Source organism: Vidua chalybeata, chromosome 16 (genome assembly GCF_026979565.1).
Source record: "Vidua chalybeata isolate OUT-0048 chromosome 16, bVidCha1 merged haplotype, whole genome shotgun sequence".
Classification (NCBI taxonomy): domain Eukaryota; kingdom Metazoa; phylum Chordata; class Aves; order Passeriformes; family Viduidae; genus Vidua; species Vidua chalybeata.
The window spans coordinates 13,547,807-13,572,840 of NC_071545.1; the positions used below are offsets into that span (position 1 = coordinate 13,547,807).

A 25,034-nucleotide genomic window follows, 5' to 3' on the forward strand; every position below is an offset into this window, starting at 1 on the left:
CTGGTTTTTTTTTGGGGGGGGATATTTCACCTTGCTCGTCTCCAAGCCCCTTCCCACAGGGATTCCACTCCACAAAAACCCACACCCCCAAAGCATCCCTGTGCCTTCCCAGCCCCCTAAGGAAACCCAAGCACTGAACTTGGGCTTTTCCCACCATTTTTTTTTGTTTTCTTTTTGCCCCTTTCTTTGACAATTGATGGGATTTAAGCTATGGCTGGGCAGCCTTCCCGATGCTCCCTGGTGGCAGGAAAAAAGACCAGTAGCTCTGAGCTCTCACAGGTAGGCAAAAATCATATTTATACACTATGTACCAGCGTGGTCCATGGTCAGGACAAGGACTATACAGTAGATACAGGACATCTCACCAGAGCTAGACCCTCACTAGCAGGGTTTGGGGCAGGGGGTGTGTGAACAGGGGCCAGGGAAGGTCTGGAATCCCCTCACTGTGCCAGCCACAGGCTCTCCCTGACCCAGTTCACATCCTCCTACACAGCAGTTTAAAAATACATCTATATATATTATTCTATTCTCCCAGGTAACACTGTACAACCATAGAAGTTTCTTTAAAAGCAATAATTTACTTAAAGACATCTCTATTTCTCTTTCATTTTTATACAAATATTTACTGTGATATATATATATATATATATTTATAAAGAAGTTAACCCTCTGAGAACTCTACAGCAGCAAGATGTGCACCTTTTATTTTTTTAATAATTATTATTTATTCAAAAGAACCTAAAACCACTTAAAAGCATTTGTTTTAAAAAAATAAATAACTAGTGCTCACACAAAATCTCTCTGCCCACCCCCCCATCCTTCCCACCCCCCAGATGCTGTGGTGCAAAAAAGCAGGGGGTAAAAGCGTCCCCCAGGAGCAAAGGGATTGGAGATGGGATGGCATCCGCCTTCACTGCCTTAGAAACATAAATGTCATGGCTGGAGCTCAATGGCACGTCCCTACGTGTCCCCACTTTTGGGGACAACGCATTTTGGGGCACTCAGTGCTGAAAAAGCTGCCTCCCAGTGCTGCCCCTGGAGAAGGTTTTCTCCCAGTGGTTTTTAGAGGAAGCCAAAACCAGAGCAGCCCCTTGGTGGGCAGGGTGGGGTGATGCTGACAGACACTGGTGGGAAGAAGCTCTGCAGGGATGATGTCCTGGTCCCCAGCATGGTGCTCGGTGGCACAAGGCAGTGGGACACTCGGGGCAGCCCTTCCCCGAGCCCTTGGCAAGAAGAAGATGGGGATGGGGATACAGGACAAATCCTGCTTCTGCCATCCATGTTTGGACACACCACAGCGAGTCTTGACCCCAAGACACGGCTTCCCTGGTGTGGGCTGAGGGGGGAAAAGCACCGGGAGCCCATCACACCCAAAATGCTGTGGAGGACCCTGCTGTTGAGCCCTCTCCCCAAGGGCTCCGTGCCCAGGGTCAGATGAGGGATGCCCATGGGTACAAAGCCTTTCCCATGGCCACAGGGAGCCAGATTTTGGCTCCCAGAGCACCAATGAGCAGCACGGCCAGATGAGGGGACCCAAAAACCTGCACCTGCCTGACTCCTTCCCTCTGTGGGGAGCAGGGCAGGAACAGAGGCTTCCCATGCATGGGGTGCTTTGCCTTGTGCCAGAGCTAAAGCTAAACCAGGGTGTCACCAAGGCCAGCCTGAAAGGCGGTGGATGATGGGATGTGGGTGCTGCAGAGCAAGATGGGGGGATGCAGGATGGGGGCTGTGGAGGAGGGCTGGGACGCGGGATGAGTTCGCATCTCTAAGGCACAATCCACCTTGAGGCTGGGACACAGGGATGGGCTGAAGCACAAGATGGGGTGATTTTCTCAACTGGCATCTGTTGTTTTGGGGAGAACATCTGAAGCAGGACTCTCTGGTGGGTTGGGAATTCATGAAGCCCAGCCTGGCACGGACACAGCCCCAGGACTAGAAATGCAGCCCAACAAGATGACTTTCCCATTGATTTCCACGTTTGAAAATATTCTTCAATGAAGAAAAATACCAAATTGGTCAGAAAAGTGGGGAAATACCCAATTTTGAGAGCTTTCCACTCTCATTTTTGTGCTTTTCACTGTTATGTCCCAGTTATGGTGAACCTTATGAATTCCCCATCAGAGATGTTGGGGGAGACCCAACACTTCAGCAGCTGATGTTCCAGACCCCGTTTCCACCCCAAAATCCAACATTTCCAGAAATTGGCTAATTACTGTGCTTACAATGCTTTTTTCTCTCACAGCTCTGCTTATCCTTATTACCTCCTTTGTTAATAATTCCACTTTTTTCACTGCCACGGACCTACAGTCACTTACATCTGTTTTCTGCATTTGAAGCCATGCCAGTGGTAAAAAAACACCCCAAAATTGGATGCAATCTTAACTTTTAGCTCTTGCATTTACCCAAGTCACCCCCTCAAAGGACCCCAGTGGCTTCTTCATTCCCTTGTTCATTTTTAAAAAATACTGAATGACTTCTTTCAGATTTAATATTATTATTATTGTTATAATTATAATAATAATAATTATTATTATTATTTTGGTAAACAGTCTCCCAAACGGTGCGGTGAAAATATTAAAAACCCTCTCACCACCCTCCCCCGTTTTTTCCCAAATTAAAAAGTACATTAATGTTGCATGTTATTTCAAGTGTTGTTCTTGTGCAACTGAACCAGACCGCCTGCCGAAGGAGCGATTGTTTTGTTGTTGCTGCTCAGTTAAAAAATAAAAGGAAAAGAAAAGAAAAGAAAGAGAGAAAGAGAGAGAGTAAGATTTGTTTCCTGATATTTCCTCTTTCTGGATCTCGCAGTGCTCGGCTCCAGGAAAACGCTGGCGTTTTCCCCACGGGGACAGCAAAGCCCCACGGGGCTGCGCAGGGCGAGCACCTGCCCACGCCCCACAGACCCTCCTCTCCTCATCCTTCCTTCTGTCCATCCATCCATCCATCCATCCATCCATCTGTCCATCCATCCCCCAGAGCCGTGGGCCCTGCCGCGGGCGCTGGGCGCGGGGGACGCGCCGTGGCCTGCCACCGTCCCCTCTGCAGACCGCTCAGTGGTTATTGCGATGAAACTGAAAACTATGAACGATACTAATTTCTCAAGCATTCCTATGGCACTTGCATTGTTCTGCATAATTTGAGCGGGTTGTAGGGGAAGAGATTGGAGGAGGAAAAAAAATACCCTTGGAAAAGTCAACGGAAGGACCAAGAGTCATATTTCCGACTCCCTCCTGTACGACCGCTGATCCAACGCTATTGTGGCTTGAAGCCTGTCAAACTCGTGCCTGTTGTCCGGGCTGAGGTCCTCCAGACCCCGACTGTCATCGTCTTCCTCTTCCTCATCACGGCTCATGAAGGCCAGCTCGTTCTCGTAGCAGAAGGAGTTGGTGCTGGGCAGCAGGAATTTGTTCTCCACCAAGTCCTTGGCGCTGCAGCGGGGCGTGGACGGGACCTCGTAGGTTTTGTGGAAGTGGGAATAGTCTACTTTGTACTGGTTTTTCTCCTCGAACAAGACGGGCTCGAAGCGGTGGCCCCACAGTATCTCACTGGCCAGGTAGGAGCTCCGAGCTTGCGTCGTCATGGCTGTGGCCTCTACCATACCCTCCAGGATGACAACGATCTCAAAGTCATCTGTCTCCAAGTCCTGGCGGCTGATCCCAAACAGGGGGCTGTCTTCGTTGATCTCGTGGAGAATGGTGATGGGAGACACCAAGAAAATACGGTCCAAGCCTTTATCAAACCCCACGTCAATGTCTATTTGGTCGAGCGGGATGTACTCCCCTTCCTCCGTGATCCTGGGCTTAATTAGCTGAGCTCGTACGTGGGCTTCTACTATGTGGCTTTTCCGTAGGTTCCCAACTCTCCACATCAGGCAGAGTTTTCCATCTCTCATCGCCACTACTGCGTTATGGCTGAAAAGTAATGTCTGGGCCCGTTTTTTGGGCCTGGCCATTTTTGCCATTATTGCACCAATCATGAAAGAGTCGATTATGCAGCCCACGATGGACTGAACCACCACCATGAAGACGGCGAGCGGACACTCCTCGGTCACGCAGCGGAAGCCGTACCCGATCGTCGTTTGGGTCTCGATGGAGAACAGAAAAGCAGCCACAAAGCCATTGACCTGCAGAACGCAAGGCTTGAAAGTATCGTCTCCACCCGGGTTTTCTAGGTCTCCATGAATGAGTGCAATTAGCCAGAAAATCAGCCCAAACAATAACCAGGACACCAGAAATGCCAGGGAAAAGAGCAAGAGCATATACCTCCAGCGGATATCAACGCACGTGGTGAACATGTCTGCAATGTACCTCTGTGGCTTGTCATCCATGTTGGTGAACTCCACGTTGCACTGACCATTCTTCTTTACAAACCTGTTCCTGCATTTCCTCCTGGTGTGGATTTTCCCATTGCCAAAGCCGTTGATACCTGGCATGGTGGTCAACCTCAGCCCGTCTTCCTCGGAGGACACGATGCTGTAAGGGTTGACCCTGCCCGTTGTCATCCCTGAGCCAAGACCACAGTGAAGGTGAAGGGTCTTGCGAGTCCCAGTGTCCCCCTGACCCACCCCTGCCCACCCCCCAAATTCTGCTGCGGTGGAAGAGAAGTCCCAAACTTCCACGTCTTGGCTGCCACGTCACCACGTGGATCCTGTGAGAGGCTCTGCAATGAGAAAACAAAGACAGGGCCGTTACCACTCATGGCACAGGGACACAGAGGGCTGCTTGGCCAATGGTTCTGATGGGCTGCATGTTGAGTGACAACCTCCTACACTGCTCTAATTCTCCCTTCCTTGTCTGGGCTGATCTCAAAAAACACATCGAGGAAAGGAGAAGGTGTTAGAGTTTCTTCTTTCATGATACAAAGTGAGTGAACAAATCTTACTGCATTTGTGGGACACTCAACAACTCCAGCAGATGAAAAACCTGGAGTTTCTCCACTTCACTTTTCCCACGAGCTCTGCCACCAGAGGGGAAAGCAGAGAGGCCGAGCTGTTCTCCTTGGGACACAGATACCAATAAAGGTACTCCTGGAAGCGGCTCCATCAGTTCACATTGCCCGTGCCAGATGGATCGATGCCCAGCCCAGCATCGACCTCAGAGCACCAGCTCTTCTGGGCTCGAGGGAAAGCACAGGGAGATGTGGATTTAACCTCTGTCCCCCTGCCTGGGGATGGGAGAGGACAGCCTCTGGTTGCATCTGGTTGGAGAAGGCCCCGGGAAGGTGCTCGGTCAGGGCAGATGTCCTGAGGAGCAACTTTCCCAACGTATCCATTGGGACATGGAGCCATCCACGGTCACAGATGGGTTTAGCTGTCCAAGTCTCATGAAGGAACATCTGCCACTGGGGAATGGGGAACTGTTTTGGTCCCTTCTGGAAGGCTCAGCTGCAGGGTCAAGGACCTACACTCAGCTTTGCCTGGGAGAGAGGTCACATGGGCATGGGAGAGGTGGCCCAAGCCTGGTGGAGGTGAGCATGTTGGGGGGGAACCCACTCTGCCAGTTGGCTGGACCCCCCCGCCCCAGCCCCTTGTGGGGCTGCATCAGGGAGTGGACAGGATTGTGGAGAAGCCATGTGGCACATCCCAAGCACCTCAAAGAGATGGCACCACAGGAACTCTCCACACACCACCCCCTGGCACAGGTCACCCTATTATTTAGCGCCGTGGGACGTGCCACTGAGCATGGAACCACCTTGCTGGTAGAGAGACCTGCACAGGGCAGCAGCGTGGTGGGGGAGCAGGTGCAGAGCCCCCCGTGATAGCCCAGCTCGTGCCTGGAGCGCAGCGAAGCCGCCGGGCTGGACACGCTGTGCCGGATCCGCCGGCCCGATCGATGCGGTCGATTCCTGCAATCAGCTCCAGTGCCCGGGGACACGCTGGGACAAACACACCCTTTCCATTACACAGTGTCCAGGGCCAGCCAGTGCCAGGGAGCACTGCCAGGCACAACCTGCCTGGGGCTGCATCATCCCAGCTCGCAATGATACCCTGCCCTGCCTTTCACTGAAATGCTCCACCAAATCCAGCCTGAGAATCAAGAAACCCTCCAGAAGCACTGCACCACAAGCAGGAGCACTAAAGCCTGCCCAGGCCTCCCAGCTGCTGGACACAGACCCATGTGTGCCACCACCTTATACCAAACAACACATTTCCCCCTGCTGCAATCCAAGCACAACCATTTTTATGCCCAAAGTTGATTTTTCGAGAGCCACAGGGGTTTGTTGGCATCTCAGCAGACCAAGGGATTGCTCACACACGGAACGAGAGCCTCTCCCTCCTTGGAGCCACAGGGGAGAGTAAAATAGGCACAAACAGTTAATATTAATAGTAAATATTTACGATCTTATAGTCCCTGGAAGTGAAACAGGACCAAAGAAGCCTTACAGAGCTGATCTATCAGGCCAGCACCAACCTGGTCTCCCACCCCGAGTCTTCCTCCTGTCCATCTTGGCTGTGTCCATTAATGTTTCTCCTCTTTTTTTTTAAATGAGATGTGAGCATTTTGGACCAGAAAAAGGCTGCTCCTCTGGCTCACCCCAAGGCAACACACCGAATGCTTTTGCCACAAGAAGAATTTAGAGTGGGGGTTTTTAAAATTAATTCTAGATGCATTTGAGAAGTGAACAAAATGCAATGAGCTCCCAGTGACCTGTGAGAGGATTAGCTGGGGTCTGGATTAACTGTGCTGGAAGGGGAGCTGTGCCCGGGTGACTGCAGAGGCAGCAGAGCTGCCCTCACCTGGGGTGGAGTTTCCAGGGACCCTCAGGCTCCTCGTCCCCATCACTGTTCCCCCCTGCCTGCACCCCTTTCCCCATCCCTCCTTCCTTCTCTCCCCTTTTCCTTTCCTTTCCTTTCCTTTCCTTTCCTTTCCTTTCCTTTCCTTTCCTTTCCTTTCCTTTCCTTTCCTTTCCTTTCCTTTCCTTTCCTTTCCTTTCCTTTCCTTTCCTTTCCTTTCCTTTCCTTTCCTTTCCTTTCCTTTCCTTTCCTTTCCTTTCCTTTCCTTTCCTTTCCTTTCCTTTCCTTTCCTTTCCTTTCCTTTCCTTTCCTTTCCTTTCCTTTCCTTTCCTTTCCTTTCCTTTCCTTTCCTTTCCTTTCCTTTCCCTTTCCTTTCCTTTCCTTTCCTTTCCTTTCCTTTCCTTTCCTTTCCTTTCCTTTCCTTTCCTTTCCTTTCCTTTCCTTTCCTTTCCTTTCCTTTCCTTTCCTTTCCTTTCCTTTCCTTTCCTTTCCTTTCCTTTCCTTTCTTTCCTTTCCTTTCCTTTCCTTTCCTTTCCTTTCCTTTCCTTTCCTTCCTTTTCCCTTTCCACATCACACAGAGTTTCAGGGACCCCTCTGCCATGGGGTGATGCTAGGACAGATCCCAGGAGCCATCTCTGTTTTGGGTACAGGGACGTTCTTGTGACACAGCCCCTTTCCCATCTGGGACCCCACATTCCCGGACCGAGCCCTTTCCGAAGCTCCTGGTGGGACAGATCCCCCCCGTCCCAGGCCGGCAGCGGCAGCCTGGGGAGACGGCAGCTAAATAAAGGCAGCAAAGTGGATGTGCCGGAGCAGGCGGCCGCCTGCGGCTCGTCCTTTATTTAGCACAGTTTTGTTTGGAAATACACTTTCTCGAGTTCGCTGAAAGCTGAATTTCTGGTTTGGTTTAAATTTGAAGGCTGGAGCCCCACGCTGCCGCTGCGGGAGGCTCAGGCTGGGAGAGGGCTCATGCAAACACACGGAAAGCCCTGACGGGGGACCAGCTGGGGACAACATCCCTGTGGTCACTCTGCATCTCCTTGGCTCGGGAGTGCATCCTCCAGCACCACCCTGGCACCTCCCCACAGCCAGAACAGCCCCCTCTGGGGCTGCCAGAGGTGTTCCTGGAGGTACATCCCCCTTCCTGCCGGCTTCCCAGGAGTTCCACAAACCTGCCTATCACAGTTTTCCCTCACAGGAACAAAATCAAAATTTCCCAGACAATTCCTGCCGGTTAATCCCATTCCAGCCCAGCTCCAGGGCAGGCAAACCCACGCTGGGTGTGGGGCAGGACCGGGACCATCCCCTGCTGTTGGTGCCACGCGTCCCGCGCAGAGCTGACAGCGTTAACGTGGAGGAAACAAAACAGGCTCATAATACGAGTTTCGGGAATGAGCGGCCCCGGCTCCCCGCGGCTCGGAAAGCAGGACTGCCCCAGCTAATGAGCTGACAAGGGAGGCAACAACTCCTGCCACGAAACTGCAGCAACCCAGCTCCCACCGCGGAGCGGATCCCCGCCGAGAGCCCGAGCGTCTCCAGCAATCTGCCAACTGCACAGTTAATTTTATTTATTTAACTTTTTTTTTCTTAAAAGGGGATGTTAAATGTTACAACAATATTCGGAACAGCCAGCACGCTGGGAAAATGTGCTGGGTGCCGGGGAAGTCATTAGTTAGAGCCGGCTGAATGTGTCAATGCGATTTATCATCACACCTTTCCCTGCGCCTCTAGAGAGGACGCGTTTCGGCTGCCACCCGCCTCTTGCACCCTCCCAGCGTGGATTTTCTCATGGGAGTGTGCACACAACCGGGCTGTGCTCAGGTGGGGGCTCGGAGGAGTTGAGTTTGGGGATGCTGAGTTTGCAGGTCCCCTGCTCGCGGGGCAGGAGAGGTGACCGGCCGGGAGGGGACGGCGTGAGCGGGTCACACTCGGTGCTGCTGCCTGCCCTGAGCCGCAGATAACGCTGCCCTGCGCCGGGAGATAACGCCGCTATCTCCCGCGGCGATGCCCTTCATGCCCCAGCAGCAGGACAGCAATGTCAGCGGCGAGGAGGGAGCTCTGTGTGCGGCACAGCCGAGAGAGCCCAAATATCCCCTGCTCGCCCCGTCCCGACAAAGCCACCCCTCACCGCGGACCCACAAACCGAGGGGAGGCAGCTCAGGGGCTGGAGGCTCCCCGAGCCATAGCGGGGCAGCAGCAACGCCTGAATAATTCCCTCCTACAGTGCCGTGTCTTTGAGCACTGCCAAAAAATTAAGGGTCAGCACAAGGCAGGCCAGGCCAGGACATATAAAGAATAAATGAGAATAAATGGCCCCCTGTTTCCCCTCCGCTGCCAGGAAGGACAAGAAAGAGGTTCCCACCATAGTGCATCCCTAATGAGAAAAAACTGCTCCGTTTTGGCAGGGACACGGGAGGAAAACAGCCATGGGCACACACCCCTCCCCAGGAACCCCACGTACTCCCTATTTCCAACAAGCAGTTGAGAAATCGCTGTCTGCAAGCCTTGGTGGCACATGCAGAAGGGAAACTGAGGCACGTGGGGCAAGGAAGGCCCTTGGTGGCAGGACCGGAGGTGACAGGGTGCCTGGAGAGATGCTGGCTCATCGCTGTCCCCCTGAGCCACGTGTGGATGCCACGGGTACGGGAGCAGAAAAAAGGGCCACGTGCACATTCGTCACCACTGGGGCCAGGTGGCCTCTGTGGGGTGATGGGCTTGTGCTTAAGCACCCTAAAACTCCTGCTAAATGTGCCCTGGATCAGAGAGATCCTGGGAAAGAGCCCTTCAGAGGCTGCACTGAGCATCCCTTTAGCCCCAAACTCCGTGGTGTGATGTGGAGACTGAGCACCCCAGTCCAGCTGCCTCCACGTCTGCTCCAGCTCCAGCACTCATCCCTGTTCCAGCACCCACGCCCTTCAGTGACAGGGCCCCGGGGCTCTACATCCACCCCTGCTGCTCCCGGGTGCTGTCCCCCTGCCCGGCTGCAGGACAGTGCCAGAGGGATCTGGGAATGCCACAACACCCACAGTCACCCCAACCCACAGCCAGCCCTGCTGCCCCTCCAGGTCTTGAAATCCCATCTCACTCTCCTGGAAAACACAGGCTGCTTTTCCATCCCCTCACATCCATACACCCAGACAGCAGGACATGGCTGGGGGGAAGGATGAGGGCAAGGGGGTCGCAGGCCTTGGCAGGGACCACCTGCACCAGGGGCTGCCAAAGGATGCCCCAAAACCCAGCCAGACTGCCCTGTCCACACAACACCCACCCAAACCTCTGGGGTACCCCCTCACCCTCCCCACAGCCCCCTGCAGACCCCCACAGCCCCCCCAGCTGCCCTGGCTCAGAGGATGGCTGTAAATATCCCAGGAAATTGGCCTGGGAAGGGGCAGAGCCCCAGCTGCTCCCCAGGCAGGGGGGGCTCAGCCAGATCCCAGGGGAGGGGTCAGCCCTTACCTGGTGTGTGCCCGGGGGGACCCCAGCGCTCCCCGGCCATGGCTGCAGGGCACAGGGTGCCCCAGGGCCCTGCTGCAGCCCGGGCAGGAGACAGAGAGTTTTAATTGAATTTCTAGATTATCCTGGGGGAGAAATTGTAATCTCCTTAAATCCAACCTCTGGTCGAGTCCCGTAACCTACTGTCCTGCGCTGGGGAAGGGATTTAGCGAGGGGGAGGGGAGGTTTCCCAGCCTGCTGATGCTCTGGACCCTGCAACCAGCAGGATTTGACCCACAGGACGTCAGAGATCTGCTCCCAGCAGCCCCAGGGCCCTGCGAATTAAAGTTCTGCAGTAGCAATGCCCTGTCCCCGTGTCCTGCCATGGTAACAGTGTCCCAGGAGCCTCAGGAGATGGTGGGGTTGGGACTCTGGTGATGGAGATGGCTGGTGCTGGATCAGCAGGGTCTTTGGAGGGTGAAGAGGAGCCCCTCAGGGTGGGACTCATGGCTGGGAGATGTCCAGGGCTTAGAACTGAAACACCACCCAGCCCAGCCATGCCCAAGGTGCCAGAGTACCAGAGTACAAGTCCCCAAGCAAGTCCTGTTCCCTGCTCAGGCTGTGGTGGGCACCTCCCTCCCAAAAAAACCCATCCCTGGAACGTGTGGGCCAGAGGATGGGCTTGGATGGGTCGGTGACCTTGGGGTATCTCCATCACATGGCCCTGGTCCCTCCTGCGTGCTCCCAAATCCGGATACGTGCTGGGCTCCAGCTCCAGCCCCAAACCTCCCAGCGATGGGGCTGAGGCAGGTGATGGCAGAGCTGGAATTAGTCGGCCATGCTCCTGCCTGCCACAGCTGGGGCCTCTGCAGGGACACGGATTTCCGCTGGGAATGGCAGGTTCCCATCCAGCACATGCCAAGAGGCTCCGGGGAGAGGCAACACCCCTGCCCCAGCCCTGGCCCTGACCAAGGAGGGAGCATCCAGCTGCTAAAAACCACCGTGGGAAGAAAGGGAAAAGCGAGGCAGAAAGGGCAAATGTCTCCAAGTGGATTTTATCACCAACCAGATGGAAACAAGCTGAGGGCCACAGTGCTGAAGGCTTCCTATCCTGAAGGTAACACCAGTGATTGGAAACATCCCTGGGATATCACAGGCACGGATTATTTCGAGAGCCCTCTCACACCTCAGGGTTGGAGGCAGGAGATGACAGATCTGGATCCATCCATCCTCATTCAGCAAGAGTAATCCTGAACCTCCCGTTTGCCCAGTTCCAGTTGAGGCCTCTTTCCCAAATCCCATTACTCCCAAGGCAGGTTTTCACTTGTTCTCACCTAAAAAACACAACCCACTCCAGGAGCCGTGTCTCCCTCTCCAGGGAAATCACGAGTGTGGGCAGAGCCCGTGCCCAGGAAGGCAGGAAGGTATCCTGAAGGCACAAACACACGGCAGGTTGGGAGCCATGGATCTGCCAGCTGGAGCCAGGAGCTGTGGGGAGAGCGATGGCATCTCCCCGCGGTGACATTCCAGCTGGGAATCTGCACGGAAAGGAGCGGGATGGCCATGGGAACCAGCTCAGGATACACACATCCCTTCCAGCCAAGAGAGCTGGGATGTAAGCAAGGCTGAGCCATCAACTGCTCATCAGCACCCTCCACTCTTTTTTGGACCTTAAACCCACGATCGTTCCTGCTCCACCGAAACATTAACAACTGCTCAACTCTCGGTGAGAAATACAGCCCGTGTCCCACTGTCACAGGCAGTTTTCCTGGCTCCATGGCAGTGTCAGGGTAAAGTTGTCATTTCCACCCCTGAAGTGCTGTGTTCCCAGTGCTCTTTGGCACTGCCGTGGTGTCAGCAGAGCCCTAAACGTGACTGTTAACCCCAGGAGGAAGGAAGCGGGGAGGAAGGACATGCCGAGCTCGGGGAGAGCCGCCCTCCTGGCTCTACTTACCCCGCGATCGCAGCGAGAGCCGCAGATGCTGAGCCCGGTGCCGGCGGCCGAGGGAGCGGCGGGCGGCGGGGACTTTGCCGATGTCCTGCCTAATTGTTCCCGAGCTCAGATTACAGCCTCGCTTCTTCCCTACATGTACAGGACATGGCACCTCGGCCGCGGCCCCGGGGAGCCACCGCCAGCGAGGGGGATGTGCACCTTCAGCGGCATTTCCAAGGGGCAGGGAGGGGGAATCGCCGTGTGACAATGGTGGGGAGCCCAAGATGCCTTAGTTGTCCCAGGAATAGAAGCAGCTTGGAGGGGATTTCAGAGATTTTTGGGAAGTGAAGGACCAGCCAGAAGGATGAGACACATTCCAAACTGGTGGATCAGACAGTGGTGTCAGCAGTCGATGTTCCAAGGAAAGACCACTTTGTTCTTGCTGTTTAATGATGGCCGTGACACAAACCCCATCTTCTCAGGAGAGGATGAAAAATCATCCTCCTTTTCTGCTGGGGATGTCCAACTCCCCTGGTGCACTCATGATGCTGTCCAGCATCTTCAAGACCAAAAAGGCCCTTGCACTGTTTTTGCAGCTATTAGTTTTCGTCCAGCTCATGGCTCTGCCTGCAGCAATTCATGAGTTTCAGTGTCTTCAAAATCCTGTAAGGGCTCCCTTTAAAGCTCTCATTCCTCAAGCAGAGCCTGTTTGGAGGAAATCTCCTTCCCAGGGGGTAACAGGTTTCTGTCTCAATGTTTCTGCCTTTTCAACACTTCTTTGCTGCCACCAGAGAGCTGGACAACCCCAAACTTCAGACATGACCCCAAATCCAAGTAGCTGAAGGGCAGCAAAGGCAGGGCAGGGTATTTGGGGACCGACCGTCTTTATCTGCTGCATGAAGATTTAGCACAGGCGTTGCGTAACGCTGGGGGGGGGTCACTGCTCTCGTCCCCTCTCGCCGTCAGAGATCAGAGGCTCAATTAATCCTCCCTCATTCCCTGCCCACGGGGACCAGCCATGGGTGCCCTCTCAGCCTGGCCCTGGCAGCAAGAAGTCAAATCTCTGCCCGACGTCAGCATCCGCTGATGTTGGTAGCCCACAGCCTGGGGGTGATGTGCTGTGGGACACTCCACTGCCACATCCTAGGGCACCCATTGCCACCACTCAGGGAACCCATTGTTCCTCCCAGGCCACCCACCTTGCTTGGAAAGCCTTGTTCAAATTGAGGTGGCCATGAAGGAACCAGACAGACACCGAGGTCCCTGAAGTGATTAATTATTTCTGTGCCCCAACCTCAGGTTCTGTTGTTAAGGGGCTCAGCAGACACAGACCCTGTGGCAGAGAACTGGGCATTTAAGGCATTTAAAAGGTCATTTTTAAACCGTCAAGGTTTGGTGCACATCTGCCTGTGTTCCCCCTCTGAGCGGGTCACTGGTGGGTGGCTCGCTCAGGCACACACTGCAGGATCACAACAGCAATGAAGGGATCTCTATTTTTTTTTGGCCAGCCCTAAAATAACAACCCCCATGTGTGTCCTTGTGCAACCCTACAATGAACAAGGCGAGTGCAAAGCCCGGCGTTGGCGAGCCCGGTCACTGCTGTGTGCACACATGGGCTGACAAGGAGAAGGGCACCAGCAGGCAAACCCAAAATGCTGTCACAGGAAGATTTGGAGAGGTAAAGGTGGTGTTGTGCTGCTGCCACCCACAACAGCCTGCAGAACCCCTGGGGTGCTGGTCCTGCCCACCCTTGAGCGGTACAAGTAGACATCACACAGCATCCTGGCATGGCTGGATGGCCACGATGGCAACGGGAGGGCACAGAGCAAAAGGACCCCGTGGCTGGGGTAGGGGCCAAGTCTGGTGGCACTGGGGAGGATGACAAGTCTGGTGGCATTGGGACACGGTGACATGTCCCTGGTGAAGAGCCTCACGGAGAGTTACACAACGCCGGCCCGGCCGCCCTTGGCTGTGTGAGCCGTGCGTGCTCCTATCGACACGGCCCCGGCCGCCCTCCGACATCCCCGCGGGCACAGAACTCTGCAAGTGGCGTAAATGCGAGTGCACGTGAGCAGGGGACCTGCTCCAGCCCCCCCTCAAAGCCTGGAGCTCCTGCAGTGGTCAGCAGCCGTGCATCAGCATCCCACTGTCCCCTGGCTCGGCTGTGCCATGGCAGAGGGTCAGGAGGGCTGTGTGGAGCAGGGGGAACAGGGCAGGCACCCACCCCCAGCATCCTGCTGGGGAAACACAGTGGCTAAGGCACTGCGTGACCCCCACCCAGGGACTTTTAGGAGATCAAAGACCAGCAAGAAGGATGCAACAAATTCAGACCTGGGGGATGTGATACCAGATTAGGGCAAGGCAGTAAGTGCTGCAGGCAGCACATTGGTTCTTTGGTCTTGCCACTTAAGGAGGTCTGTGACCCAAAACCACCCTCAAGCCTATTTCAGGAGAGGAAGAAAAATCCACCTCTTTTTCTGTTGGAGGGGAAAAACACTCTCTGTTCCCATAGGCAGCAAGGAGCCCTCTCCTCAGCACAGCAGTGGGAGAAGCAGGGATGCTTTTGTCCATAGAGATGGGGAAACTGAGGCATGGTGGCTGGAGAGGCCTGAGCGTGGGGACTGGCAGCAGCCCTTGTCATCGCCTTCCCCCCTGGCTGGCATGGCCCCAGGTCGAGATATTTATAAAGCCGATAAGGGAGCAGAAAGAATTTTCCAAACGCCGAAGTTACGTAACCTGTCCTCGCCCTCCATGGACATCGTCTTTAATTATAGGCTTGGGATAGTGGGGGGAGCCCTCCGTGGTGGGGCTGGTGGGGGCCACCACTGCTTGGTCACCCCAAAGGGTCTCACGCTCCTCTCCCTCGCCACAGAGAGTCCCCAGGGCCAGGCAGCAGCCTGTGCCACCGCGTCACCCTGTGGAACCCCATTCCTGAGGGACCCCTGATGGTTTTGTGGCCGGTCTCCCCATCCTGTGTAGGGGACCCCAGGTTTTTTGTCTGGGTTCTGGGTGGCTGATCCCCCCAGGGTGTGCACACCCCTGCAGCATAGCCCAGCACATGCTGGATGTCACAACAGCTGACAACCTGAGCACAGCTGGCATTGCCGTGGTGACAATCGATGGCTGCTGCTGGGAGGACTCGTGTGGAGGTGCTGCACCAGCACCGGCTCCCCAAAGTGCTGACCCCACACCCCAGAGACTGCGGGACCCCCTGCCCTCCACCAGCCCCATTTCCACCACTTTTTACCCCATTACACCCCACAGACAACTTCCAAACCTTTCTCCATCACCTCACAGCTGCCTCCAACTCCACCAGCTGTGCCTCAGTTTCCCCAGCCCTGCACTGGCTACTCCAGGGGAGGACAGAGTCCCTTCCCTGGGATATTTTTCTCTCGCCCAACTTCGGCCAAGGCTGCGGAGTTGGAAGGATGCTGAGCGAAGGCTCCGTCGCTGTGGCAACCCGCGGCGGCCGTCTCCAGGCGACCGCCCAGGGATGCTGCAGAGATGCTCTGGAGGCAGAGCGAGAGGGACCAGGGCGGTGGGGGATGTATCCATAGGGATGCCACCCCCCCTACTCCCCTTCCCTACCCAAACCACAGCCTGGATCTCTGTCACAGGGTGATAAAACAGCCACTGATTTGACTCAGGCACCTGGCTGAGCACTGACAAGCTCATGGCAGCACAGGCTGGCTGGTGGGAACACCAGCAGGATGCTCCCGGGTGGGAGCAGGGCCTCTCCGCTTCCAGGGACACCTGCAGAGCTGTGGAAATCATTGCTGGAAATAAGCCCGTTAGCTTCTTAACCCTCATTAAGCAGCTTAGGGGGGACACGCGGCATCCTACGCAAGCCCGGAGGCGGAGAAGGCCCTTGCCAGGGCGAAGGGGTGACGGGATCTCAGTGGGTGCTGTGGGAGTGGCACGGGGGGCACGGCCCCGTCCCTCCCCTCGGTGAGCTGCGCTCCTGCATCCAGCCCCCCCTGTTGCTCCTTGCCAGCCGGGCCCACCGGCAGCTCCCGACGGCGCTGAGCAGCGGGCAGGGATGGTGATGATGGGATGTCACACCCGTGTGACGAGTGTGGGAGGTCTCAGCCGCAGCCCCGCCGGCGGGGGGAGCGGGGTGGCGGTGACAGCGCGGGGCGACGGCCCGGCCAGCGCCCGGCACCGCGGCTGCGGGACGGAGCGGGACGTTTCTAAATCACTCCACTTGGAAACCGTCCCGTTTTTACATTTGTTAAATTAAAGGATGTCAGCGTCTGATGCCAAGCCCAGGCTCCCTCGGAAATTTAAACTAATGACAGCGAGGAAAATGAGCTGAAACCAGAGCACAGGCGCTCCCACGTTATCCAGCCGCACCAGCCATCTCTGTGGCGGGGTTTACATGGCAGCTTGCAAAGCACCAACCACCACAAAGATCTCAACTTCCTGCCCCAAAATCCAACCTTGCCCACTCTGCTCGGCCACAAGGTGCATTGGTGGCACCTGGGCAAGCCAGGCTGTTGTGCTGGGAGCCCCAGAGACCCCCATCCTCCTCCAGCCTCTCAAAGGACAAATATCTCCCTCCTTCCAGGGTACCGCTGCCCTGGGCAGCGGCGTTTATCAGCACGGGGTGGAGGTGGGAGGGCAGATTAGCGAGTGCGATGTCCGGATTTCTCCAGCTCTGATGATTCCTACAGCCGGCTCCATCCTGCCTGGCCCTGTGCCAGCAGGCAGCGGGGTCCTGGCAGAGCGCGGGGGCTGCCGCCGTCACACGGCCCCTCGCTGCCCCTCTTCCCCACGGAAATACCTGGGCTCAGGCGAGGGCTTCGCTCCCGGCGCTCTCCAGGCTCCGCTGGGGTGGTTTTGTGCTGCAGCTGAGTAAAACCACAGAGTGGTGGTTGTATTTTTTTTTTTTTTTCCTTTTATAATTTTCTCGGCGAGATAAAATTAAACAAACAAGCCCTTCTGGGAGCAGCGCGAGGAAGGGAGCCTGCTTCCCTACAGATGTGCGTGTCCTCAGCTATTACAACCACCGAATTAAGCTTTCCCTGTGGCTGGGACATTTGCACAATCCCACTCGTTCGCCTCCTGCGGTTTCACTGGTAGGAGACTGGCTCACTCTGCAGCCTCCCTCCCCATGAGGTCATTACCCAAACACCTATTTTTCACAAAAACATTGAGAATGTTGGGTTTTTTTCCTGACCTCACCATCTTGCCATCAAATTAGAGTGGTTTGGAGTGCAAGGCTGGGAGAGCTCAGCGAAGCAGAACACGCTGAGGAGAAGAATAGAATAGAATAGAATAGAATAGAATAGAATAGAATAGAATAGAATAGAATAGAATAGAATAGAATAGAATAGAGATGCAGCCAGACATTCCCCAGGGGATGGGGCTGCAGAGGAGGGGGAATGCTGTCGGTCAGGAGGGGGAATGCTGTCGGTCAGGAGGGGGAATGCTGTTGGTCAGGAGGGGAGTGGGCTCTCCAAGCCCTATCTGCGCTCCAGGCCCCATCTGCATCTCCCAAACCCAAAAAGGAACAATCATGGCATAAGACTTGCAAACACACCTAAACTTCCCAGCTTCATCTGCCTCAGGAGCCAGCACAGAAGCGTTGCCATAGATTTGAGGACCACCGGTGGGTTTTGCAGCACAATCTGGACCACGGATCTATGCAAATCCCCAAGGCAGAAGTCTTTATGGAGGCATATGACAACCGAAAAAGAATAGCGCTCAGTGCTCTACTCCCACACGCCACCCCCCAACTTCACCATCATTTAAATCAGTCTTAAGTTGGAAGAATTCAAATCAACACTGTCGTCACAGAGCCAAGCAGAGAGGTGACACAACTTGGATGCTGCCAGGGAAATTGCCCCCCTGAGACTCCAAACTCATCAGCCCATCACTTTTTTTTTGAAACCCCATCGAGGAAAACAAATGAACTGGCAACTTGCTGCCCCCAGCCCTCCATCACCTCTTGCCTGGGCTGCTGGAAGGTTTCCAACTGGCCTTCCCCCTGGGATCAACAGGAGGGGGACCAGTGGGAGAAAATATCCAAGACATGCTGTTGAGGCTATAGAGCTGCAGTTGGAAAAGAAATCAAAGCTTCTAAACAGAGAGATGCCAAGGAGAGATGTTGTTCCCAAGAGAAACAGGACATTGCACTCCCAGGGGGAGAAAATGAGGAGGAAGGCTCATGACACCTCTTTCAGCTCCCTGGCATAGGTGCTCAGCAGTCTGGGCACAGCTTGTCCCTGCTGTGCCACACTGCAGACACAGATGGCATCACAGCTATTGATTTTTTTTTCACGTGTTTTGTTGGGGTTTTTTACCCCAAAAGCCCATTTTCCATTTAGGGGAAAGGTTGCTGGGTCCTGACAGACCCAAGGCAGATGGTTGCAAAAGGTCTCTAAGATCACCCAGTCCAACTGTTAACCCAGCACTGCCATGGCCACCACTAATCCATGTCCCCAAGTGCCTCATCTACACCTTTAACCATGTGCCCAGACTTGCTGCTGTCTCAGGGCATCAGCAGAATCTTCAGGGCTCTTATGGGAGTCACAAAGAGAAGAAGCTGTGGGGGAAAATTTATATTGTGCTATTGCCAGAAACACCAAAATCAGGTCCTGGCTTAGTCCCTAGGGGGAAGGATCATCAGGTCAGATTTTCCTTACAAAACATGTTTGAGTTGCACAAGCAATGGGATCAGGCTGGAAGCAAGTGGGTGAGATCATCTCAGTGCAGTCCTGGTTGATCCCTGAAACCACCCAGTTTGGCTGGTTCAGTACAATTCCTGCAGTGAATTGTTCCTTCAGGAAGTTTTATACCTGTGCCCTTGGGCTAAGCCTTGACAGCATCTTTCACTGGGAACAATGTACCTGCCTCCTCAAGGCAACACCTGGGGACCTCGGAGGGAGAGGAGGGTGGGAGCAGAGTTGGCCTGGCTATAAATAATCCCATGGAAAGGAAACAGGAGAAAAAGCAACAAACAGAAACCAATAAATCCAGGGAGATGTGTTCAGCTACAGGCACTCAGTGTGAACAGCTCCTAGTGCTCCATGTGATCCCATAGAATCAGGCACAAGAGAAAATGGGATCCATTGCAGCTCAACAGAGCAGGATCCAGCCCAGACATTGCCTTTCCACGAGAAACACATGGAAACCAACCCAGAGCCTGCTGAGCAGGATGCAACACATGGCTCGTGGCAAGACCTCATCCATTAGAAAAGATAAAGTTGAGCAAGGGGAGAGTTAAATAAAGGAGAGTTAAATTACAGAGTTAAATTAAGATGTTTGTTGGACCATGTTAACACAGAGCTGGCCTGGCTCCTGGTGCCACCGGCACTGAACACCCAGCAATCCCATCCCCAGCAAGCTGGGAAATAGCCTGTGTTTAAGGCAATCATTATTTGCAATCTGTGATCCCAGAGAAAAGGGCAGAAAAAGCAACTTCTCATTTTCACCAATAAAAGAGAAATTGCAGAAGCTCAGCGAGCACAGTGGCCAGCAGGTCACAACCAGCAGTGCTAGAGTGATTCATCCTAAAAGAGACAGATTTAGTCAAACTAGCCTAGAATAAGGCAGGGAAACAGCCCAGAGTTTTCCCTGCTGGTGCCTGCCAGTTATTCACCCATGGGAGCAACAGGGCCAGCGAAGAGGAGACAGAACAACATCATCCCCACCACCGCTGTCCCCTCCAGCTCCAGGACAATCAATGCAAAGCTTCAATCCCAGCTCTCACACCTGCATACTGCAAAAAGCCCACTAAAGAGGGATTTTTTTTCCCCCCGTTTACCCAGCCTGTCTTCCCAGAGCGCATCAGTTCCCAAAAGTGCTGGAGGACCAAGGGACCAGGCACTGCTCCGCAGCATCCACCGGACTGGTTTTCCCCATAAAACCACCTGAGCAGCTTCAGTTTGGCTTGTGCGTAACTCATTATTAAAGCTGAGCAAATAATTCAGGGCAAGAGCTCCAGGAGCAACATTTTGCCTTTTCATTTTCCGCTCTCGAGCTGTCTGCAGTTTTCCCAGAGCTCGGGGATGATTTAAAGACCTGTCTCCGGATGGGAGCATCTTGCTGCGACGCCGGCTCCGAGTGCTTGATGGCCCGGATTTCACGTGCATGTTTGAGGACACGCCGGACACATAAGGATGGATGAGCCTTTCCCGGTACCCTAATTAGATGAGCAGCATTTGAAAATGGGTTCTGGAGATTTTTTTTTTCTGTGTTGGAGACCTGCAAACACTTCAACGCAGAGTTAACAACCGCCTGTTTGTTAGGCAGGGCTCGACTTTGCTTTGTGGTGCATCATTTTTCCAGTCAATGGTGCCATCCTGGACATGAGATTTCCTTGGAGCGTCCCGTTCCCAAACGATTAAGGATGTGGGAAAGAAGGATGGGACCATGGGAAGAGCTATGGGGCTGCCAGGCTGTGATGGCTCTGACCTTCCAGCGCTGCAGCCATCCCAGGAATTTGTTTCCTCATTAGTGGAAAGGTTAGGGAGAAGGGATCGGCTCTGTGCAAACTCCCCGTGATGCTCATGTGACGCAGGATGGCAAAGGCAGCTCGCCCCAGTGCTCGGGCAAGTGCCAGCCAAAAGAAAAGCAGGGAAGGGAGAGCCACATTCCCAGGCTGCAGAGCCCAAATCAGAGGTCCCCATACTTGGAGTAGAGCCTGTCCCCCCCACACCGTCTGCCTGTCCCTGGGAAGCCCATCTGTCCTCAAGGCCGTATGAAATGCTGACTCCAACAGCCTCCACCCTTTTCCTGGAGGAAAGGGCTGTTGTCAGCTGCTGCTGTGACCCCAGACACTCATCAGAGAAGATGAAGGGGCTGAGAAAGGGACACCCCTCCTGAAGCCACAGTGGAACAGATGACATCGAGGACAACCCTGGCTCCTTTAGGGGTTTGGCCCTGGAGAAAGGTTTGGGCTCCCAGGATTGGGCCAGGCAGCAGCTGCCACTGAGTTTGCTGCTTTGAGGATGGAGCAAACCAATGCCATTGACCTCCCACTGTAAAACCCCCAGAGCAGCTCATGTGCTGGACAGAAGGAGCCATTTAATGCACCCCCAGCACCTGAAAGGGGCCAGGGACACTTTGGGGCCATCCCAGGTGACCAGGCCTGGGGCTCCATTAGTCCTGGTTGGAAACCCCTCTCCAGGCCCGAACAGCTTTCTCCTCCCATTGCATAATTGCACTTTGTTGAGCAGACCCAGCCTCTGGCAATACATTTTCTCCAGCCTTGCTGCTCTCCTGCAACATTTCCCTTATTCCTTTCACTCTCTCTGGACAGTTGTTGAAACACGTGGAGAGGGAGAGGAGAGAAAACCCAATGCTTGTCCCGCACATAAAGCAAAACCCCGGATGGGAAAAGGGGGGAAAAAGCAGGGAGTGGTGTCAGATGCCTCTTCCCAATCCATCCCCTCCCAGTTTGCCTGTGAGGGTTTGACAGTAATGCTTTTTGGCTGACAAAATGATTAGAGGGTGCTGAGACAGTAAGTTGCACATGGGTTTCTTTCCTGCATTTCAAACAGGGTGAGGACATGGCTGCACTTCTGGTGGGGTCACAGTGATGGGGGTGAGGAAGGCGGAATTTGGGAAGAGGAGGAAGGAGAGGAGGAAGGAGAGGAGGAAGGATATCCTCTGCTTGGGAAAAAAGCAAGGACAGAGCAGGTGGGAACGTGTGTGAGTGAAGCAGAAGGCAGGTGAGGCTGAAGATCTGTGATGGGATGGGGTTGGGTTTGGGAGGATGCTGGTGGCGGTGTCTGGACCAGCCCAAAGTGGGGAAGGGAGGAGCTTGAGCCGCTGGCCCCTGAGCAGGGTCAGATCCTGTGGCCTTGCTACGAGATGGGGCAGCGGCACCACTGGGAGAGGGAGCGGGGTGCGCTCAGCTCCGGACGGGAGCACGGACTGCGCGGAGCAGAGCGAGCTGCCCGCGGCACACTCGGACTCGCCGTGCCTGCAGGCAGTGGGTGCTGGGCAGCGGGGAGGAGGAGAGGAGGATTTCAGCTCCCAACTCAATCTGTTGGAGAACTTGGCCTGCTCCCCGTCAAGCTGAAAATAGCGCACATGTAAGGACGCGCACGCAGTGCTGGCTGTGTCCTCGCCGAGCGCTTCCTTCCTGCTGCGCTCCACGCAGCGCCCCGGCCTCCGCCTGCGCCCCGGGCCCCCCGCAGCCCCCTGAGCCCCCCACGGGGGACAGGGCCGGGGCAAGATGCTCCTTAGAGCATCCTGATGCCACAAATCACGGCCAGTGCACAGACGCAAGATCCGTTCACCTTCAGCTGCTTTTCACGTGTACCACGAGGTCCGTCCGGCGGCGGCTTCCCCGCCGTTATCATCTGGAGCGGGCGAGGCTGAGCGCGGCTCACGGCGGGAGCCGAGCTTTATTAGAAACAGGCATCTGGCCTCAGCCCTCCCTGCAGCCCCCGGCTCAGGCTTGGGATCAGGATGGGGCAGAGAGCACGTACGAGTGCCCAGGCGGCAGGCAGGGAACTTCCACAAGTCCCCAGTTTTTCTCCTGATTTTATCCGAGCTTATTCTTGGCGATGGGAGAATAAAGCTCTGGTGCTCCGCTGCAGGAGCCCGTGCTGCCCGGCCGGGGTCGAGCCGCAGCCCTCGGAGGGACGGGGAAGCAGCAGAGCGTGCTGCAAGCTGGAGGATGGAGATAACCCTGGCAGCAGCCAGAGCTGACTCCTGCAGTGGAGAAGGAAGAAAAGAGGCTGAGCTCCCCACGGACATCGGGCACAGCAATAATGGGAGAGCTTTGTCGGGACATTGCTGCAGCTCTGAGCACAGCTTGTGCAAAGTGCTGCTCCTCTCCCATCCCTGCTGGGAATACCTCTAAAGAAATGTTCCTCTAAAGGGCAAACACCCCGGGATGGAGGAAATGCAGAAAGCAGCCTTGTGGGGCGGTGACTGAGGGATCTAGAAGTGCAAAAAGCAAGTAACACCAGGGCTGGGGAGGGATATACAGGGACATACATGGATGTACAGGTGAGCCACATGGAGCTTAGTGCTTGAAAGAGGGAATTGTTCGAAACACACAGGTTGTTCTGTGCTCAGGGTAGCCAGGGTGAACTGTACACAGACTCTGGGGTGATTCCCTGTGCGGCAGGAGCCAGCAGCCCTCCAGCTTCCAGGATGTCCCATGTCCCAGGGCATGGCTCCACAGCAGCGCCCAGCAGGACATGCACTGCCTTGTGAGAACACATTTCTTCCCCCAAATCTCCACTCTGCCAGGGTTCTGTTTTATGCCAACGGTGGCCTCATGGTGCAGCACGTGGCTGGGGACAGCAGCAGGACACCAGGGAATATCAGTGGCTGGGCAGGGACCAAGACCACACTCACAGCACACCAGATCTGCACCTGGGCATGGCCAAAACCTCTCTGCTTCCCAAAACCCTCTGAGGAGCAGCATTAGCCAGCGTGTGGTATCAGCTCTCCTGAAACAAAGCCATTGTGGTTGAGGCAGGATCCTTATTAATCCTTTCCTCTCTTTAATTTCCATTTTTTCTCAGTTCCCTTCCCCATTGCTCAAGCAGGGCTTGGGTAGGGCCCTGCTGCTGCCAGCCTGTGTCCCTGTGGCACGGTGCCACTGGTGCTATTGCTCCGTGGCACAGGGATGTGATGGGTGGCTGCATTTGGGGTCGATGCTGAGATCAGAGGCATGCAAAGGGAAGGGAGCCATGGAGAGAGCAGAGAGCCCCAGATGGAGGGCAAGGGGAAGGTGGTGAGCACAAAAAAATGCCCCACCAGCACCAGGCAGTGGACTGGGAGGGATGCAGAGGTGGATCCCAGCCCCATCCACCATCCAGCTGGGGGGATGGAGACAGCAAACTGCCACTTACTGAACCAGCTTTGGTGAAACATCCCAGCTTCTCCCCAGACACCATTCCTAGAGATGGACCACAGGAAAAAGAGTGGGACAGGACTTCCTCAGCACCCACAAAACACAGCAATCACCTTTCCCACCTCTGCCAGCAGCACCTTCCTCAGCCACCCATCACCAACACACCTCCCTCCACCCTTGGGTCATCCCATCGCCTTCCTCCCCCAGGACCCTGAAAAGCACAATTTTCCCCATAACAGCCCACATCCAGCACTCCTGCAGTCCCCCCCAGCACCAGCCCTGCAGCACCGATTGCCATTGATGCCACCAGCGTGTCCCCAGCTCCCAGGGGACCCGAGGCAGGGGCCAGCACACAGAGCCTGGGTGGCTCCAGGCCCTCCCACGGTGCTGCCTTGCCCATTACATAAACACCCGGGCCCGGGACTGTTTGTGTTTGTGCTGCCTTCAGCGCTGTGCTCCTCAACCCTATTTGCATAACAAATAATTAATAATAATTAATGACTGGAAGAATGGTGTGGGTTGCCAGATTGTGCTAATTAGTGAACAAACGCCATTGCACAAGCGAAGGCAGGCATCACACGGCCCCATGTCCTCACCGAGTGTGGGGACACGATGGGGACAATGTCCTGTGTGACTCTTGGCCCTTCTGGGGAGGGGGAAGAGGAGGAGGAAGAGGAGGAGGGGGAGGCAGCGCTGTGGGTGGTGATGGGGTGGGTCACTGGTGCTCCCCCGTGGGTGCTTCGGTGCAGCCCCGCTCTGTGCCTGCACACGTGGCACCCCACAGCACCCCACAGCCTCCCACAGCACCCCACAGCCTCCCACAGCACCCCACAGCCTCCCACAGCACCCCACAGCACCCCACAGCACCGCACAACATCCCACAGCACCCCACAGCCTCCCACAGCACCGCACAGCACCCCACAGCATCCCACAGCACCCCACAGCGTCCCACAGCACCCCACAGCGTACCACATCACCCTACAGCGTTCCACAGCACCGCACAACATCCCACAGCACCCCACAGCACCCCACAGCACCCCACAGCCTCCCACAGCACCCCACAGCACCGCACAGTGTCTCACAGCACCCCACAGCACCACACAGCCTCCCAC

The 25,034-nt window shown here is 55.2% G+C and overlaps 1 protein-coding gene across 1 annotated transcript in view; it reads right to left on the reverse strand.

The window, feature by feature from the left end:
- Positions 1–271: 271 nt before the first annotated feature.
- The window catches only part of LOC128796121 (ATP-sensitive inward rectifier potassium channel 12), a 33,083-nt gene continuing 8,320 nt past the window's right edge, over positions 272–25,034 (reverse strand). The window contains exon 2 of the mRNA XM_053957471.1: positions 272–4,659. Coding sequence (XP_053813446.1) covers positions 3,212–4,501 — 1,290 coding nt within the window. The 5' untranslated portion in view covers positions 4,502–4,659 and the 3' untranslated portion in view covers positions 272–3,211. The remainder of the gene's footprint in view (positions 4,660–25,034) is intronic.